We start from the raw sequence: 18,442 nt of genomic DNA, 5'->3' as shown, positions 1-18,442 counted from the left end.
GTCATAGAGAAAGCAAGGGGATTCCAGAAAAACATCTATATCTGTTTCATGGACTACGCTAAAGCCTTTGACTGTGTGGATTATTAAAAACTATGGAAAGCTCTTAAAGAGATGGGAATACCAGACCATCTTACCTGTCTCCTAAGAAACCTATATGCGGGTCAAGAAGCAACAGTTAGAACCCTGTATGGAACAACTGATTGGTTTAAGATTGAGAAAGGAGTACAACAGGGCTGTCTGCTGTCATTCTGTTTGTTTAACCTATACACTGAGCACAACATCCAGGCTGGATGAGTTACAAGCTGGAATCAAGATAGGTGGGAGAAACATCAACAACTTCAGATATGTGGATGATACCACTCTAATGGCAGAAAGCAAAGAGGAACTAAAGAGCCTCTTGATGAGGGTCAAGGAGGAGAGAGACAGAGCCGGCTTAAAACTAAATATTAAAAAAAAGTATGATCATGGCATCTGGCCACATTACTTCATGGCAAATAGAAGTGGAAAAGGTGGACATATCGTGACAGATTTCCTCTTCTTGGGCTCTAAAATCACTGTGGATGGAGACTGCAGCCATTAAATCAGAGGAAAGTTTCTTCTTGGCAGGAAGGCTATGACAAACCTAGACGGTATGTTGAAAAGCAGAGACATTACTCTACCAACAAAGGTCCGTATAGTCAAGGCTATTGTCTTCCCAGTGGTCATGTACAGTTGTGAGATTTGGGCCGTAAAGAAGGCAGAACGCCAAAGAATTGATGCCTTCGAACTATGGTGCTAGAGAAGACTCCTGAGAGCCCCTTGGATTGCAAGGATACCAAAGCAGTCAATCTTGAGGGAAATCAATCCTGAATACTCATTGGAAGGACTGATGCTGAAGCTGAAGCTGCAGTATTTTGGTCATCTGATATGAACAGCTGACTCACTGGAGAAGTCCCTGATACTGGGAAAAATTGAGGGGAAGGAGAAGAGGGCTTCAGAGGATGATGTGGTTGGTAAGTGTCACCAATGCAATGGACATGAACTTGGGCAAACTTCAGGAGATGGTGAGGAACAGCAAGGCCTGGTGTGTTGCAGTTCATGGGATTGCAAAGAGTCTGACACAACTGGGCATCTGAACAACACCACCACCACGGTTCAAGAGCATCAATTCTTCAACGCTCAGCCTTCTTTATGGTCCAACACTCACATCCATACATGACTACTGGAAAAACCATACCTTCGACTAGATGGACCTTTGTTGGCAAAGTGATGTCTCTGCTTTTTAATATGCTGTCTAGTTTTTTCATAGCTTTTCTTCCAAGGAGCAACTGTCTTTTAATTTCATGGCTGCAGTCACCATCTGCAGTGATTTTGGAGCCCCCCAAAATAAAGTTTCCCAGTGTTTCCATTGTCTTCCCATCTATTTGCTATGAAGTGATGGGACCAGATGCCATGATCTTAGTTTTTTGAATGTTGAATTTTAAGCCAGCTTTTTCACTCCTCTGTTTTACTTTCATCAGGAGACTCTTTAGTGCCTCTTCACTTTCTGCCGTAAGGGTGGTATCATCTGCATATTTGAGGTTATTGATATTTCTCCCTGCAGTCTTGATTCCAGCTTCTTCTTCATCCAGCCTGGCATTTTGCATGATGTACTCTGCATATAAGTTAAATAAGCAGGGTGACCATATACAACCTTGATGTACTCCTTTCCCAATTTGGAACCAGTCTGTTGTTCTATTTCTGGTTCTAACTGTTGCTTCTTGACCTGCAAACAGGTTTCTTAGGTGGCAGGTAAAGTGGCCTAGTATTCCCATCTCTTGAAGAATTTTCCTCAGTTTGTCATGATCCACACATTCAAAGGCTTTAGCGTAGTCGGTGAAACAGAAGTAGATATTTTTCTGGAATCCTCTTGCTTTTTCTATGATCCAACAAATGTTGGAAGTTTGGTCTCTGGTTCCTCTGCCTTTTCTAAATCCAGCTTGAATATCTGGAAGTTCTTGGTTCATGTACTGTTGAAGCCAAGCTTGGAGAATTTTGAGCATTACTTTGCTAGCATGTGAAATGAGGGCAGTTCTGTGGTAGTTTAAACATTCTTTGGCATTGTCTTTCTTTGGGATTGGAATGAAACCGATTTTTGTATATTGTCCTTGTTATATTTAACCTTGCTAAACTCACTATTCTTGAGCCTTTTTTGAAGGTACCTTAAGATTTTCTATATTTACAGTCAAGTTATCTGTGAATAATGATAATTTTACCTCTCCCTTTCCAATCTGATGGTTCTTATTTCTTTTTCACAACTTATTGTACCAAGTAGAACCTTCAATTCAACACTGACTAGATGTGGTCAAAGTGGAAAACCTCTTGTTTCTGATGCTAGGAAATATTCAGTCCTTTACAGTTACATGTGATTTCAGTTCTTTACAATTATGTATGATTTCAGCTGTAAGTTCTTTCTAGATGTCCTTCATCAGGTTAATTTCTATTTCTTTTTCTTTTTTTTTTTTTAAATTTCTATTTCTATTATGCTGAAAGTTTTTATTCTTTTTTTGGTCAAGAACTACTGTTGAAATTTCTGCTATTTTGAGATGGCTTTTATTTTTCAGTTTTTAACATAGTGAACTATATGGATTGATTTTTAAAAGTTTGTATTCCTTGGAAAACCCCACTTAGTCATTATATATTGTCCTTTTAAATATTAGCACTTCTCAACCTCAGCAATATTAGCATTTGGAATTGGATGGTTCTTTGTCAGGCGCTGACTTGTGTATTGTAAAGTACTTAGCAGCCTCTCTAGCTTCTACCCAGTAGATGCTAGTATCACCACTTGCCCCCCATTGTGACAACCAAAAATGTTTTCAAACATTGCCAGATGTCTTCCTACGTGAGAAAATCGTAGCTGGTTGAAAACCACTGGTATATATTATTAAATTTGATTTACTAAAATTTTGCTTAAAAGTTTTGTGACCAGGTTCATAAAGGATATTGGGAGTTTGGTTTGGTAATGTCTCTGTTGAATTTCTGTATCAGTAATTCTGTCCCTAAGGAATGAATTGGAAAGTATTCCTTCCTTCTTAATTATACAGAAGAATTTGCATCAGGCTCCTATTATTTCTCCCTTAAATAACCAGTATAATTCACTAGTGAAGTCTTCTGTCACTGGAGATTTTTTGTGTGCAGGGTGTGGGGAAGGTTATAACTACAACCTAATTTTTAGGGATATTCAGGCTGTTTCTTCTTGAGTGAACCTTAGTAGTTTGTGCCTTTTAAGGAATTGATCCATTTAATCTAATTTACTGCCGGTACTCTTGCCTGGAAAATCCCATGGATGGAGGAGCCTGGTAGGCTGCAGTCCATGGGGTCGCTACGAGTCAGACACGGCTGAGCAACTTCACTTTCACTTTTCACTTTCATGCATTGGAGAAGGAAATGGCAACCCACTCCCCCGTTCTTGCCTGGAGAATCCCAGGGACGGGGGAGCCTGGTGGGCTGCCATCTATGGGGTCGCACAGAGTCGGACACGACTAAAGCGACTTAGCAGCAGCATGGGCATAACGTAGTTCGCAATATTCCTTGCTATTCTTTTAATGCTGTAAGATCTGTAGTGCTGTCACCTCTTTGACTCCTTATATTAGTAATTCATGTTTGGTAGTGGTGGTTTAGTCACTAAGGCATGTCTGACTCTCACTACCCTATGAACTGTTGCCTGCCAGGCTCCTCTGTCCATGAGATTTCTTAAGGCAAGAATACTGGAGTGGGTTGCTATTTCCTTCTCTAATTCATGTTTAGTATCTTTTTTTCTTTATAAACCCAGCTGAGTTTTATCAACATTATTTATCTAAAGCAATCAATTTTTGTTCCATTTATTTTCACTGTTTTGGTTGTCTTTCTTGTTTTTTGCTCTTTTTTTTTTTTTCCTTCTGCTTGTTTAATTTTGCTCTTCTTTCTCTAGCTTAAGTACAGCTTAGTTCACTTAATTGAAACCTCCTTTTCCTCCAACATAATCATTAAATGTCTTAAATTTTTCTCCAAAATGTACTTTATTTTTATTCCACAGATTTTGATAAATTGTGGTTTCATTTTCTTTCCATTAGAAGTATTTTCTAAAATCTTTTTTATTTCTTCCTTGAACCATGGGTTTTTCAGAAGAGCATTTATGTCTCAAATATTTGAAGATTATCTAGGTTCCATTTATAAATTTTAAATTTTATTTTGTTTTGGTAGAGAACATATTCTGTATAAATTCAGTCTTTTAAAATGTATTGTGGGACAAGATGACATAGACTTATCTGTTTCTGATTTTTCCCACAAAGTAAAACTATACACCCAGGAAATAATGCAAAAGACAACCAAGGGAGAACTCTGAAAGATGAAAAGAGGAAGGTAATCTGGTTAGAGACCTCAGAAAAGACGAAAGGAGGAATAGCATAGTCAGGACATCTTATAACCTACCCCTTCAGAAAATAACTCTTGGTTGGGTGGTAACAAAGACCACACTCAAGCTTTAACAACAGGTGAATTGGGTGTCAAAATCTAAAATGCCAGTTTCCAAGCAGAATTTTAAAACATATATGGTGACAAGAAACTGTTAGGAATGATTATTCCTGGAGAGTAGGATTAAAAGAACTTGAGGATGGGGTAGGAAGTAGGGTTTTACTTTTCATTTTGTACTAGTAGAGGAGCTTTTTAAATAAAATGCATAAACTGCTGTGAATGTATACATTTATTTATTCCTCATCAAGTTCATTAGAAACTGACACATTCAAATTTTATTATGTTTGTTTAATATTTATAGTTAACATTATTTATTTGACCTAACTGTTAAATTCTGTTTAATTTTCAGAACTGAAAGCAGAAGCTAGTCTAATGGACCAGATGAGTAGTTGTGATAGTTCATCAGATTCTAAAAGTCCATCATCTTCAAGCAGTGAGGATAGTTCCAGTGATTCAGAAGATGAAGAGTGCAAATCCTCTCCTGATCCAGAGAACTATATCTCAGAACATCCTACCATGTCTATCATGCCACAGTACAGGATTCCTGAGATAGTGTCTGGTCAGAATAAACATCATGACAACAGTGGCCTTCTGATGAATACTTTAAGTAAGTATACATAAGCATGAGTAATTGGAAAAGTAAGAATTCACAATGGAACCACACTGATTATGATCTAAAATTTAAATAGAATGGCTTCTTTTTTATTAATTTAATAGAAATCACCATTACCTTCTTATTAAGTTAGTCATTTTCTTTAAGTTCTGTGACATACTGTCTTATTGGCTTTTCTCTTTTCTTTCAAGATACTTTTCTATTTTTTCTTTGCTGGTTTATAATCTTCTACTCAGTCATTACAGCTCAAGTTTCTCAAAGCTTAATTCTAGGTCCGTTTTTCTTTTTATTCTATAATCTTTCCTCAGATAAGTTCTATATTTCTCTTGCAATCAATACTTGTTTACATATAACTTGTAAATTTGCATCTCTCACCTGCACCCCTCAGCTCTAGACACAGAAGTCCTAACTACCTACCTTCCTCAGGGACTTACACTAACTGTCTGTTCAGCTAGAAATATATCTTTCTTTCCATGTAGATAATTTATTCTCTAGATTATATTTCAGGATTTACTTGATCAAGAAAGTCTTTCTTAAGTCTCTTCTGACAAGATCAAATCCCCTTGTTATAGACCTTCAGAGCAGTATCTTCTTTATATCAATTGTCATTTATAAATTTATATGTTATTGGATTTATTCTCTTATAAGTTCCAAGAGGGCTCTTATCTTGTTTATTTTGCTTATCACATAATACTAGCATTGACAAAGTACCTGTTTCTGTTTCATAGATAGGTCCATTCATGTCATCTTTTAGATTCCACATGTAAGTGATATTGTGTGGTATTTGTCTCTCTTATTTGGACTTATTTCAATTAGTATGATAATCTCTAGTTGCATCTGTGTTGCTGCAAATGGCATTATTTTGTTCTTTTTCATGACTGAGTAGTATTCCATTGTAAATATGTACCACATCTTCTTTATCCATTGATCTCTTGATGGACATTTAGATTGTTTCCATGTCTTGGCAATTTTGAATAATGCTTGCTATGAACATAGGCTGCATATATCTTTTTGAATTATGGTTTTCCTCTGGATGTTGCTGTAATATTGTAATTCAGTTTTTAGTTTTCTGAAAAACCTCCATACTAGTTTCCACAGTGGCTGCACCAACTTACAATCTTACAAGCAGTATAGTATATATTTTTCTTCTCGCCCTCTCCAGCATTTCTTATTTGTAGACCATTTAATGATGGCTGTTTAATGTGAGGTGATTTGCATTTCTCTAATAATTAGCTTTGTCTAGCATCTTTTAATGTATCTATTGGCTATTTGTATTTCTTCTTTGGAGAAATGTCTCTTTAGATCTTCTGCCCATTTTTCAGTTGGGTTATTTGGTTTGGAACATTAAGAATATTAATATATTGGAAATTAAGCCCTGTCAGTTGCATCATTTGTGAATATTTTCTCCCATTCTATATGTTGTCTTTTCATTTGGTTTATGGTTTCCTTTGCTGTGCAAAAACTTGTAAGTTGATTACATCCCATTTGTTTATTTTTGTTTTATTTCTATTGCCTTGAAAGACTGAATATGCCTGTTCTAATAGTAAATATGTAGAATCTTACAATATAAAAATAAAAAGCAGGTATTCTTTCAAGAATATAAATGTAAAACATTTATGAAATTACTTTCTACTAGGACAAATAAACCATTTAAAAGGAATCATATTTTATTAATCACCATATGACTGTAGACAATGAGACTATAAATAAATAACAAAAAGTAGTTCAAAATACATGCTTAGGAACTTTGGAGCACATATCCAATGATTTACATGTTAAAAGGAAATTACAATGATATTATGAAATATTTATAATTAAGTAATATCAAAAATATCTCAGCAATTTTGGGGTGCCACCTAAAAGGTAATTATAGGGAACTGTATAGCCTCAAAATGTTCTTTTTTAAAAAAATTGAAAATAAATGAGTGAGAGTTTCACTTGAGGAACTAGAAGAACAATAGTATCTTAAAGCAGGGAAAGAAAATATTATATATTAGAATTGAAATTAGTGTAATAGGTAACAAAGAAACATTAGAAGATCAACAAGGCTAGAAGTTACTTCTTTGAAAACTAAAAAAAGACTAACTTCTAACTAAGGCTGATGAAGAAAAAAAAAAATAAAAAAAACAATATTAGGAATGAAAAAGTGGTTAAAATTATATATTTTATTTTTTTAATAATGAGAACTTTACAAAAATTTTATCTCAGTAAATTTGGCATAAACACGAATGATTTTGGCTTCCCTGGTGGCTCAGATGGTAAAGAATCTGCCTGCAATGCAGGAGACCCTGGTTCAATCCCTGGGTCAGGAAGATACCCTGGAGGAGGAAATGGCAACCCACTCCAGTATTCTTGCATGGAGAATTCCATAGACAGAGGAGCCTGGTGGGCTGCAGTCCATGGGGTTGCAAAGAGTAGAACATGACTGAGTAACTAACACACACATGGATGATTTTCTAGGAAAAAAAATAAAATGTACCCAATCTGACTCAAAAAGGAGTGGAAAATCTGAGGAAACAATTAATTAACAATTAATTAACACTAATTAAACATTAATTAAACATTAATTAACAATTAATGTCTCTTTCTCCTTAACCCTATCTCCATATCCCCAAGATGCTAGAAAACTGAAGATAATTTTACAGATGAATTTTAACAAATCTTCAAAGAACAAACAATTCTACAAACTGTTTCAGAGAATAGAACACTGGGAGAAGCAATTCAATTCTTTTATAATTCTAGGATAATCTCAATAACAAAACTGAACAAGAACAAGACAAAAAGCCTTATACACCAATTTCACTTAACATGAATGTAAAATTACTAAGAAAGATGTTAAAACAAGCATGCTAAATCACAAACCAATAAAGCCCATCACAGAAATGTATGTTCAACATCTGAAATAATATCAATAATAATTTACCATATTACTAGATTATAGGAATAAAGCCATATGATCATTTCAACAAATTTGAATTTGACAAAAGCCAATATTTATTAATTTTAAAACTTTTACTCAAGATTGAATGTAAGGGAATTTCCTTAATATTATAAGTTAATTACAAAAAACAACACTACTGCCAATATTATACTAATAGAGACTCCAGAAACATTTTCATTAAAATCAGGAAGAAGGTAAGGAGGACTAATATCATTATGTCTAGTCAATGGTTTTTTTTTAATATAAATTTATTTATTTTAATTGGAGGCTAATTACTTTACAATATTGTAGTGGTTTTGCCATACATTGACATGAATCTGCCACGGTTGTACAAGTGTTCCCCACCCTGAACCCCCCTCCCACCTCTCTCCCCATCTCATCCCTCTGGGTCATCCCAGTGCACCAGCTCTGAGCACCCTGTCTCACGCATCAAACCTGGACTGGTGATCCGTTTCACCTATGATAATATACATGTTTCAATGCCATTCTCCCAAATCTTCCCACCCTCGCCCTCTCCCACAGAGTCCAAAAGACTGTTCTATACATCTGTGTCTCTTTTGCTGTCTCGCATATAGGGTTATCGTTACCATCTTTCTAAATTCCATATATATGCATTAGTATACTGTATTGGTGTTTTTCTTTCTGGCTTACTTCACTTTGTATAATAGGCTCCAGTTTCATGCACCTCATTAGAACTGATTCAAATGTATTCTTTTTAATGGCTGAGTAATATTCCATTGTGTATATGTACCACAGCTTTCTTATCCATTTGTCTGCTGATGGACATCTAGGTTGCTTCCATGTCCTGGCTATTATAAACAGCACTGTTATGAACACTGGGGTACACATGTCTCTTTCAATTTTGGTTTCCTCGGTGTGTATGCCCAGCAGTGGGATTGCTGGGTCACATGGCAGTTCTATTTTCAGTTTTTTAAGGAATTCCCACATTGTTCTCCATCATGGCTGTACTAATTTGCATTTCCACCAACAGTGTAAGAGGGTTCCCTTTTCTCCACACCCTCTCCAGCATTTATTGCTTATAGACTTTTTGATAGTAGCCATTCTGACCAGTGTGTGATGGTACCTCGTTGTGGTTTTAATTTGCATTTCTCTAATAATGAGTGATGTTGAGCATCTTTTCATGTGTTTTTTAGCCATCTATATGTCTTCTTTGGAGAAATGTCTGTTTAGTTCTTTGGCCCATTTTTTGATTGGGTCATTTATTTTTCTGGAATTGAGCTGCAGGAGTTGCTTGTATATTTTTGAGATTAATTCTTTCTCAGTTGCTTCATTTGCTATTATTTTCTCCCATTCTGAAGGCTGTCTTTTCACCTTGCTTATAGTTTCCTTTGTTGTGCAAAAGCTTTTAAGTTTAATTAGGTCCCATTTGTTTATTTTTGCTTTTATTTCTAATACTCTGGGAGGTGGATCATAGAGGATCCTGCTGTGATTTATGTCAGAGAGTGTTTGCCTATGTTTTCCTCTGGGAGTTTATAGTTTCTGGTCTTCTGTTTAGACCTTTAATCCATTTTGAGTTTATTTTTGTGTATGGTGTTAGAAAGTGTTCTAGTTTCATTCTTTTACAAGTGGTTGACCAGTTTTCCCAGCACCACTTGTTAAAAAGATTGTCTTTTTAATCTTTTTTTAAGATTTGCTTTTAATATTTGTTCTTTGTGTTTGATCTTTGTTAATTTGATTAATATGTGTCTTGGGCTGTTTCGCCTTGGGTTTATCCTGTTTAGGATTCTCTGGGTTTCTTGGACTTGGGTGACTATTTCCGTCCCCATTTTAGGGAAGTTTTCAATTATTATCTCCTCAAGTATTTTCTCATGATCTTTCTTTTTGTCTTTTTCTCGTGGGACTCCTATGATTCGAATGTTGGGACGTTTAACATTGTCCCAGAGGTCTCTGAGGTTGTCCTCACTTCTTTTAATCCTTTTTTTTCTTTTTTCCTCTCTGCTTCATTTATTTCTACCAGTCTATCTTCCACCTCACTTATCCTATCTTCTGTCTCCGTTATTCTGCTGTTGGTTCCCTCCAGAGTGTTTTTGATCTCATTTATTGCATTATTCATTATATATTGACTCTTTTTTATTTCTTCTAGGTCCTTGTTAAACATTTCTTGCATCTTCTCAATCCTTGTCTCCAGGCTATTTTTCTGCAACTCCATTTTGTTTTCAAGATTTTTGATCATTTTCACTATCATTATTCTGAATTCTTTTTCAGGTAGATTCCCTATCTCTTCCTCTTTTGTTTGGTTTGGTGGGCATTTATCCTGTTCCTTTACCTGCTGAGTATTTCTCTGCCTTTTCATCTTGTTTATGTTGCTGTGTTTGGGGTGGCTTTTCCGTATTCTGGCAATTTGTGGTTCCTCTTTATTGTGGAGGTTTATCACTGTGGGTAGGCTTGGATGGGTGGCTTATCAAGGTTTCCTGGTTGGGGAAGCTTGTGTCGGTGTTCTGGTGCATGGAACTGGATTTCTTCTCTCTGGAGCACAATGAAGTGTCCAGTAGTGAGTTTTGAGATGTTAACAGGTTTGGTGTGCCTTTGGGCAGCCAATATGTTGAAGCTCAGGGCTATGTTCCTGTGTTGTTGGAGAATTTGCATGGTATGTCTTGCTCGGGACTTGTTGGCTCTTGGGTGGTGTTTGGTTTCAATGTAGGTATGGAGGCTTTTGATGAGCTCTTATCAATTAATGTTCCCTGGAGTCAGGAGTTCTCTGATGTTCTCAGGTTTTGGACTTAAGCCTCCTGCCTCTGGTTGTCAGTCTTATTCTTACAGTAGCCTCAAGACTTCTCCATCTATACAGCACCAATGATAAATCATCTAGGTTAATGATGAAAAGTTTCCCCACAATGAGGGACATCTGGAGAGGTTCACAGAGTTACATGGAGAAGAGAAGAGGGAGGAGAGAGATAGAGGTGACCCGGAAGAGAAGAGGGGAAATCAAAAGGGGAAAGAGCAAGCTAGCCAGTAATCACTTCCCTGTGTGCTCTGCACAGTCTGGACCCCTCAGAGATGTTCAGGGAATTACACAAAGAAGAGAAGAGGGATGAAGGAGACAGAGGTGGCAAGGAGGAGAAAAGTGGGAATCAAAAGGATAGAGAGAGATCCAGCCAGTAATCAGTTCCCTAAGTGTTCCCCACAAGTCCAGAACACACAAAGAGATTCACAGAGTTGGGTAAAGAAGAGAAGGGGGAAGGAGGAGATAGAGGTGACCTGGTGGAGAAAAAGGAGAGTCAACAGGGGGAGAGAGCAATCAAGCCAGTAATCTCACTCCCAAGTTAAAATGGGTACTGAAGATTGGGGTCTTAAAGGTACAAAATTGATAACAAATACCAAAAAGCAAAGATTAAAAACCTAGAGTAGAGGTTAGATTCTCAAAAATACAATATTAAAAAAACAAAACAAAGTCACAAAAATTATAAAATATATATATGAAGTTTGCTTTAAAAATAGGGGTTTTTTTGCAAGGTAATAGCAGGTTATAAAAATGAAAATTAAAGGAGTAATAGAGGACTTAAAAATAAAAAAAATTTTTTAATTAAAAAAATGATAATAGTAAAAATATATCTAGAACTTTCTCTGGAGCTGTTGCAGACAGTGTGGGGTCATTTCATTTTCAGACAGTTCCTTGATCCAGCTTATACTTCTCAAGATCTATAGGCCCCTTCCTATGTAGTTGGTGCTAACTGCAGGGTTTTAATCTGTTGCACCTGTCACTTCCAAAGCGGTTCCCTGTGTTTTAGCTTCTTCTGTTTGCTGGTCTCTTCACTGTCTAGTTTCCACCCTGACACAAGGGGGCGATGGTGGTCACTTTTTTAGGCTCACTTGTTCAGTCTGCTGTGGGGAGGGAGGAGCACTGCAAACAAATATCACTGGCGTGTGTGGGGAGTGCGCGCAGTGTCTCAGCCGCACTGGGTTTGCTCATGGCGTGTGTGCTTTCATGGTCTACACGTCTCAGGCTCTAGGTTGCTCTGCTGGGAACTGTCTGAGGCGGGCCCTGAGTTGCATGCACTTCCCAGGTCTAAGCCACTCAGGTTCAGGTTCTCGGGTACTCCACAAAGGCGCAGACTCGGTTGGGCCTGCGTTTTGTGGCCTTCCCAGGTCCGAGCAGCTCAGGTGACCAGGTGCGTGGCGAGCGCAGTCACCCGCAGGTGGGGGGGTGCATCTTATCGCCTCCCTCATCCCAGCCGCTCGATTTTCTGGGTGTACAATGGCGCCCCTTCTCAGGTGTGCGGTGTGTCTCTTCTGGGGAGCTGATCTCTGGCTGTGACCCTCCCGGTGGATGTCAACCATCCAGAATCCCAAGAAGTCTTGGTTAGCAATGAAGCCTGCTTGCAGTTTGGTAGAGGAGGCCTCTCTGGGGCCGCGATTGCCCCCTTCCGGCTCTGGCTGCCCTCGCCTGCCTGTCTCAGGCTGGGGATGGGCTGTTCCGCAGCCGGCTAGCTCTGCTCCGTCCTTTGTTCTGTGAGCAGGCCTGGCAGTGTCTTAGGTTAGGGCTTTTCGTGGGATAGTTCTCTCTCTTTCTCTCTCTTTTTTTTCTCTCTCTCTCTCTGACTATCCCACAGTCTGGGTTGTTAGCTCAAGTTAGTTTCCTCAAATTGTCCTCGGGACATTCAGGCCTAGTCCTTCCCCTAAGCAATGCAGCCTGTGCCTCTCTGTCCAGCCCCCTGCTTGCTAGTGGCAGATGCGAGCCACTGGGCTGCTTCTCCGCTGGCAGTTGCCGTTAGGCATGTAATCTGTGGGGTTTAATTATTTATTTATTTTTCCTCCCGGTTATGTTGCCCTCTGAGATTCCAAGACTTGCCACAGACCCTCTGGTGAGAGTATTTCCTGGTGTTTGGAAACTTCTCTCTTTTTTAAGACTCCCTTCCTGGGATGGATCTCCATCCCTACCTCTTTTGTCTCTCTTTTTATCTTTTATATTTTGTCCTACCTCCTTTTGAAGACAATGAGCTGCCTTTCTGGGTGCCTGCTATCCTCTGCCAGCATTTAGAAGTTGTTTTGTGCAATTTGCTCAGCGTTCAAATGTTCTTTCGATGAATTTGTGGGGGAGAAAGTGGCCTCCCTGTCCTATTCCTCCACCATCTTAGGACCACCCCATGTCTATTCAATGTTGTACTGAAGGTTCTGGAAAATACAATAAAACAAGTAAAAGAAATGAAAATAAGAATTGGAAACAGGAAATAAAATCATCCTTATTTGTAGACAATATAATTGTCTACATAGAAAATCCAAAGGAATCAACAAACTGTAGAAATAATAAAAGAATTTAGAAATATTTTGGATGTAAAAATGATATAGAGAGATCAGCAGCAATTTTGTTATACCAGTAATAACGAATTGGAATTTTAAAAAATAGTGAATTTCTTTTCTTGATACAATTTATCCAAACTGTAGGTTTCCTAATAGGAGGAAATAAACCCTTTTTTACTGTTACTGTAGTCATCCCATTTCAACCTTAGCAGACTCAACACCCTTTTTCATAACATATTTTAAATCCCTTTTACTAACGTGAAATGAATTTAATAGTTTGATATCATCTAAGCACATATATCTTTGAAAATGCTTAATATAATCTTAAGACAAAAATTTATAGTAAGGTAATATATATTCTACTTTATTCAGGCATGGCCAGACGACATAACGAAGTACTATATGTTTGCCCTTACTATTAATGATTATATGTGGGATTAAGAGAAGCAAGACAATATTCAACTCATATGTTAATAATATTTCTTATTTAACTTGTTAAAATGAGTGGAAAAGTATATACATTATATTCATAGAATTGCATACACAGACACATTTTGAAGGGCTGTATTGCTGACCCAAAGACATTGAGCAGCATAGACAATCGCTGTGTTTTCAAAAACAATTTTAAAAAATCTTTGTAAGATTCTGAAAAAAATAAAGTTTTCTTTCAGTTTACATGATAGTTACATCCTTGTAAATTTTGTGTGTGTATGTGTTAGTCATTCAGTCATGTCCAAATCTTTGTGACCCCATGTGAGTCCGTCAGGGTTCTCTGTCTAGGAATTCTCTAGGCCAGAATTCTGGAGTGGGTTGCCATTCCCTTCTCCAGGGGATCTTCCTGACCCAGGGACTGAACCCTGGTCTCCTGCATTGTAGGCAGATTCTTTATAGTCTGAGCCACCAGGGAAGCCCTTGTAAATTTTAGAGAATTTTAAATCTATACAAAAGAATACTTTTAGTGTATAAGAATGCAATTAGTCCTGGCCTTAAAATTACAGCCAGATCTTACAAGTACATGAATATCCCACTGGACTTTCAAAAGTTTTGCAGAATATAGAAGAGTTCTTTATTGTGCATGATGGTCCTTGCATTGCAAGATATTTAAGCTTCCAAAATTCCCCTTCCACAGTATGCCACTAGCAATCTATAAAGCAATCTACAAATCACTGGGACAAGCAACCTCTCATGTACATTTCTGTAACATCTATTAAAGGAGCAGTACTGCTTTCATTGAGAAACATTGGTTGAGATATCAGAATGCTTTTGCTATGGGTAAACTCTTTTTCCCAAGTTGTAATTACCATTTTATTTGAAAACCTATTTTCTTTACTAAGCATTTCATATTCAAAGGCTAATCTCATATCTACATAACTGAACATTTCAACTAACAGCATTGTTAATACTGTGCTTATAACTTCCGTAGAATGAAGTCTATTAAGAAAAGTGGAACTCAGGACATTTGAGTTTCTGTCACTTGAGAATCTCATTGTACCGATATCACATAAAGTTGAACATTCTTATGCCATACAATAGTTGTATAATAAGTAGAAACTTCAGCTTGAAAATGACAAAATGGTCCTGTGAGATCTTTAGCAGTTTTCCTTATCAAATCATGTAATTAGTTCTGGAGTTCATGCAATGGGCTAAGTTGTCATACAACAAGTTATATATAGCCTAAAAACTATTCCTATTAAATTGGATATTAACTTCAAAATATATCAGCTTTTGTTGATTGTGGAGTAGTTTAAAAATAGAAAAAAATTTTAACCATTTTATTTTATTTTTAATTTTTAACCATTTTAATTTCCTACCCCAAAGATTTATCCAATCCTATAGCTCCAAATAAACCCCCTATAATCAATGACTCCCAGATAGTTTTCAGGTCTAGCCTCTACCTTGAGCTTCAGATTTATATATACAATTGTATATACCATATATACTTGAATATTTACTAGGTATTTCAAATGTACATTTTAAAAATTCAACTTGTGATTTTTCTTACACAGTCTTGTAATCTGCTGCTTCTCATCTCAGTATATGATACCACAATTTATCCATTTGGTAAGACCAGAAGACTTAGGGGTCATTCTTCACTTTTCTCTTTCTCTTATGCACTAAGTCTAATACTGTTGATAGTCCTGTAAGCTCTATCTTCAGAGCAAATTATAAATCCCACTGATCACCACCTTCACCTGAATCGCCTGAGTCTAAGCCAATATTATTTCTTCTTTCCCAGTTTTATTGAGATGTAATTGACATAGAGCACTGTATAATTTTAAAGTGTACAACTGTTTGACTACATACATCCTGATACGATTACCACAATAGGTTTAGTGAATATCCATCATCTCATATAGATAAAACATCAAAGAAATAGGAAAAAACTTTTTTTCCTTGTGATGAGAACTCTTAGGATTTACTCTCTTAGCAGTTTTCTTTTATAACACACAATAGTGTTAATTATTTTTATCATGTTATGCATCCCTAGTATTTATCTTATAGCTGGAAGTTTGTACCTTTTGATTGCCTTTTAGCTAATTCCCTCATCCTCCACCCCCTACCTTCAGTAACCACAAACCTGATTTTTTTCTATGAGTTTCAATATATTTATTCAATATATATGTATTAAATCTATATATTTAAATGTGATCACAATGAAAAGTCTAGTTGTCATCCATCACCATAGAAAGATGTTAACATAGTTGTTGACTATATTCTTCCTACTGTAAAATTCATACTCATAACATATATTTTATAACTAAAAGTTTGTACAACTTAACCTCCTTCACCTATTTCTCTCCTCACACTACCTACCTCCACTTTGGCACCTGTTTGTTTTCAGTATTTGTCACTCTGTTTCTCTGTATATTTGTTCATTTGTTTTGTTCTTTAGATTCTACATATAAGTGAAATCATACAGTATTTGTCTTTCTCAAAGACAATATTATATCTTACACGAGAAACTGCATAGACTCATAACTAACTGTCCTCCCTGATTCCATATTATTTCCACACTATTATAGTCTATTCACTGATATACAGTGTTTAAGTCAGTTGCCTTTTTAAAATTTTCTAATGAATTGAAAGTGAATGTCACTTAGTCATGTCCACCTCTTTGAGACCCCATGGGACTATACAGTTCATGGAATTCTTCAGGCCAAAATACTGGAGTGGGTAGCCTTTTCTTTCTCCAGGGTATCTTCCCAACTCAGGGCTTGAACCCAGGTCTCCCTCTTCACAGGCAGATTCTTTACCAGCTGAGCCACCAGGGAAACCCAAGAATACTGGAGTGGGTAGCTTATCCCTTCTCCAGCAGATCTTCCCAACCCAGGATGAACCGGAGTCTCCTGCATTGTAGGAGGATTCATCACCAGATGAGCTCCGATGAATTGAGTTCCCATTATATTTCAAACAAAATTAAAAGGTTTTACCATGACCTACACACTATTTGTTGTTAAGTCACTAAGTCGTGTCTAACTCTTTTGCAGCCCCATGAACTGTAGTCCACAAGACCCCTCTATCCATGGGATTTCCCAGCAAGAATGCTGGAGTGAGTTACCATTCCTTCTCCAGACCTACCCACTGTGGTCTTCTGGATATCTTTATGATCTATTTCCTAACATTCTTTCCCTCATTCATTCTAGTCTAGCCACAGTGGTATTCTTGCTGTCTGAGAACACAAAAAGCATGCTTCCGCCTTGGGGCATTTATACTTGCTTTTTCCTGATCCTGGACAGCTTCCTCCATACTCATGTATTTTCATGCGTCTCTCCCTACATTTGGATCTCTGTTCTAATGTCCCACCCTGAGGAGGCTTTCCTAACTCCCCCATCTAAAATATTACCTCCCACCCTCTCCCCATACCCATCTAAATTATGTAATATTTATCTCTACTTAGGATAAATATCACATTATATATTTGTTTATTGTTTGTCTCCCCCACTGGAATATAAGTTCCATGCTGTAAGCATGTGGATGAATTATGAAAGACTCAGTGATGAGTTACTCTTAACATATATTACTTAATGACTGACTGAATTTTAAATAAACAATTATACAACTCTTTTACACCCTTCAAAATAGTCTGATCTTCTAAACCAATGGTCCCCAACTTTTTTGGCACTAGGGACCAGTTTTGTGGAAGATAGTTTTTCCACAGTCAGTGGCAGGGGTGGGGGGAATAGTTTGGGATGATTCAAGCACAGCACATTAGAGTTATTTTGCCACCACTGATCTGACAGGAGGCAGAACTCAGGAGGTAATGTGAAGATGGGGAGTGGCTGCAGAAATAAAGCTTCACTCACTCCCTCACCCGCCACTCACCTCCTGCTGTGTGGCGGGCCATGGCCAGCTCTTAACGGGCCATGGACCAGAACCTGTTCTTGGCCCTGGGGGTTGGGGACCCCTATGCTAAACTACATTTTCTCATTTCCTCATGTAATTAAGTCAGTGGTATAAAAGAAGGGTTATGTTGGTATGTGAAAGAAGACTAAAATAGACACCAAGTGATACTAAAACTGCTGAAGATTAATGGTTTGTCTTTTCTTTACAGGCATTATTAATTAGTTACTACTGATGTGACAAATAATCAGACTGCTTATTCTATAATTTAAGAACGTAACGCTGACTAAACAGGATCACCTCGGGGTTATATATTGCAAAATATCTGTTATCAAAAACATTAAAATATTACATATTTAATTACTAGAGTTTTGCTTTTTTATTTTAGGAAATGATTTGCAGCTGAGTGAATCAGGAAGTGACAGTGATGACTGAAGAAATATTCAGCTATAAGTATAAAATTTGCAAGATGTGATAATTTATTTTATCTCAGGAATAAAAATTTCTAAGACTGAGGAAAATATATCCTAACTTTGATAATAAATTTAATCTAATTCAGAATTTTCAGTTGATTTACATTTGTTACCTTTTATGGGTACCAGCATTTTCATGTGTTTTTATTTAATCTTAACAAAACTCTTATGAGGTTTTACAGATGAGAAAACAAACTCAGTTTAAGTTACTTGTCCACGTATTATTAGTTAACCAGTGGCAGATCAGGTGTTCTAAAGTTCAAGTTCAGTGTTCTGTTTTACCACACTCCTGTATTCAATTGTGAAATGTCAAAACTTGATATATAATAAATGTCCTGGTTTTAA

General features: G+C 37.0%; 1 protein-coding gene across 1 annotated transcript in view; it reads left to right on the top strand.

The window, feature by feature from the left end:
• Positions 1-18,442, top strand: part of LOC122675636 (ELL-associated factor 2-like) — a 41,370-nt gene extending 22,928 nt beyond the window's left edge. Inside the window, exons 5-6 of the mRNA XM_043874608.1 lie at positions 4,820-5,077; positions 18,013-18,442. Coding sequence (XP_043730543.1) covers positions 4,820-5,077; positions 18,013-18,059 — 305 coding nt within the window. The 3' untranslated portion in view covers positions 18,060-18,442. The remainder of the gene's footprint in view (positions 1-4,819; positions 5,078-18,012) is intronic.

Source organism: Cervus elaphus, chromosome 19 (assembly GCF_910594005.1).
Source record: "Cervus elaphus chromosome 19, mCerEla1.1, whole genome shotgun sequence".
NCBI lineage: Eukaryota > Metazoa > Chordata > Mammalia > Artiodactyla > Cervidae > Cervus > Cervus elaphus.
Note: the sequence above shows the minus strand (reverse complement) of the source record. Positions and strands in the feature narration are given on the sequence as shown.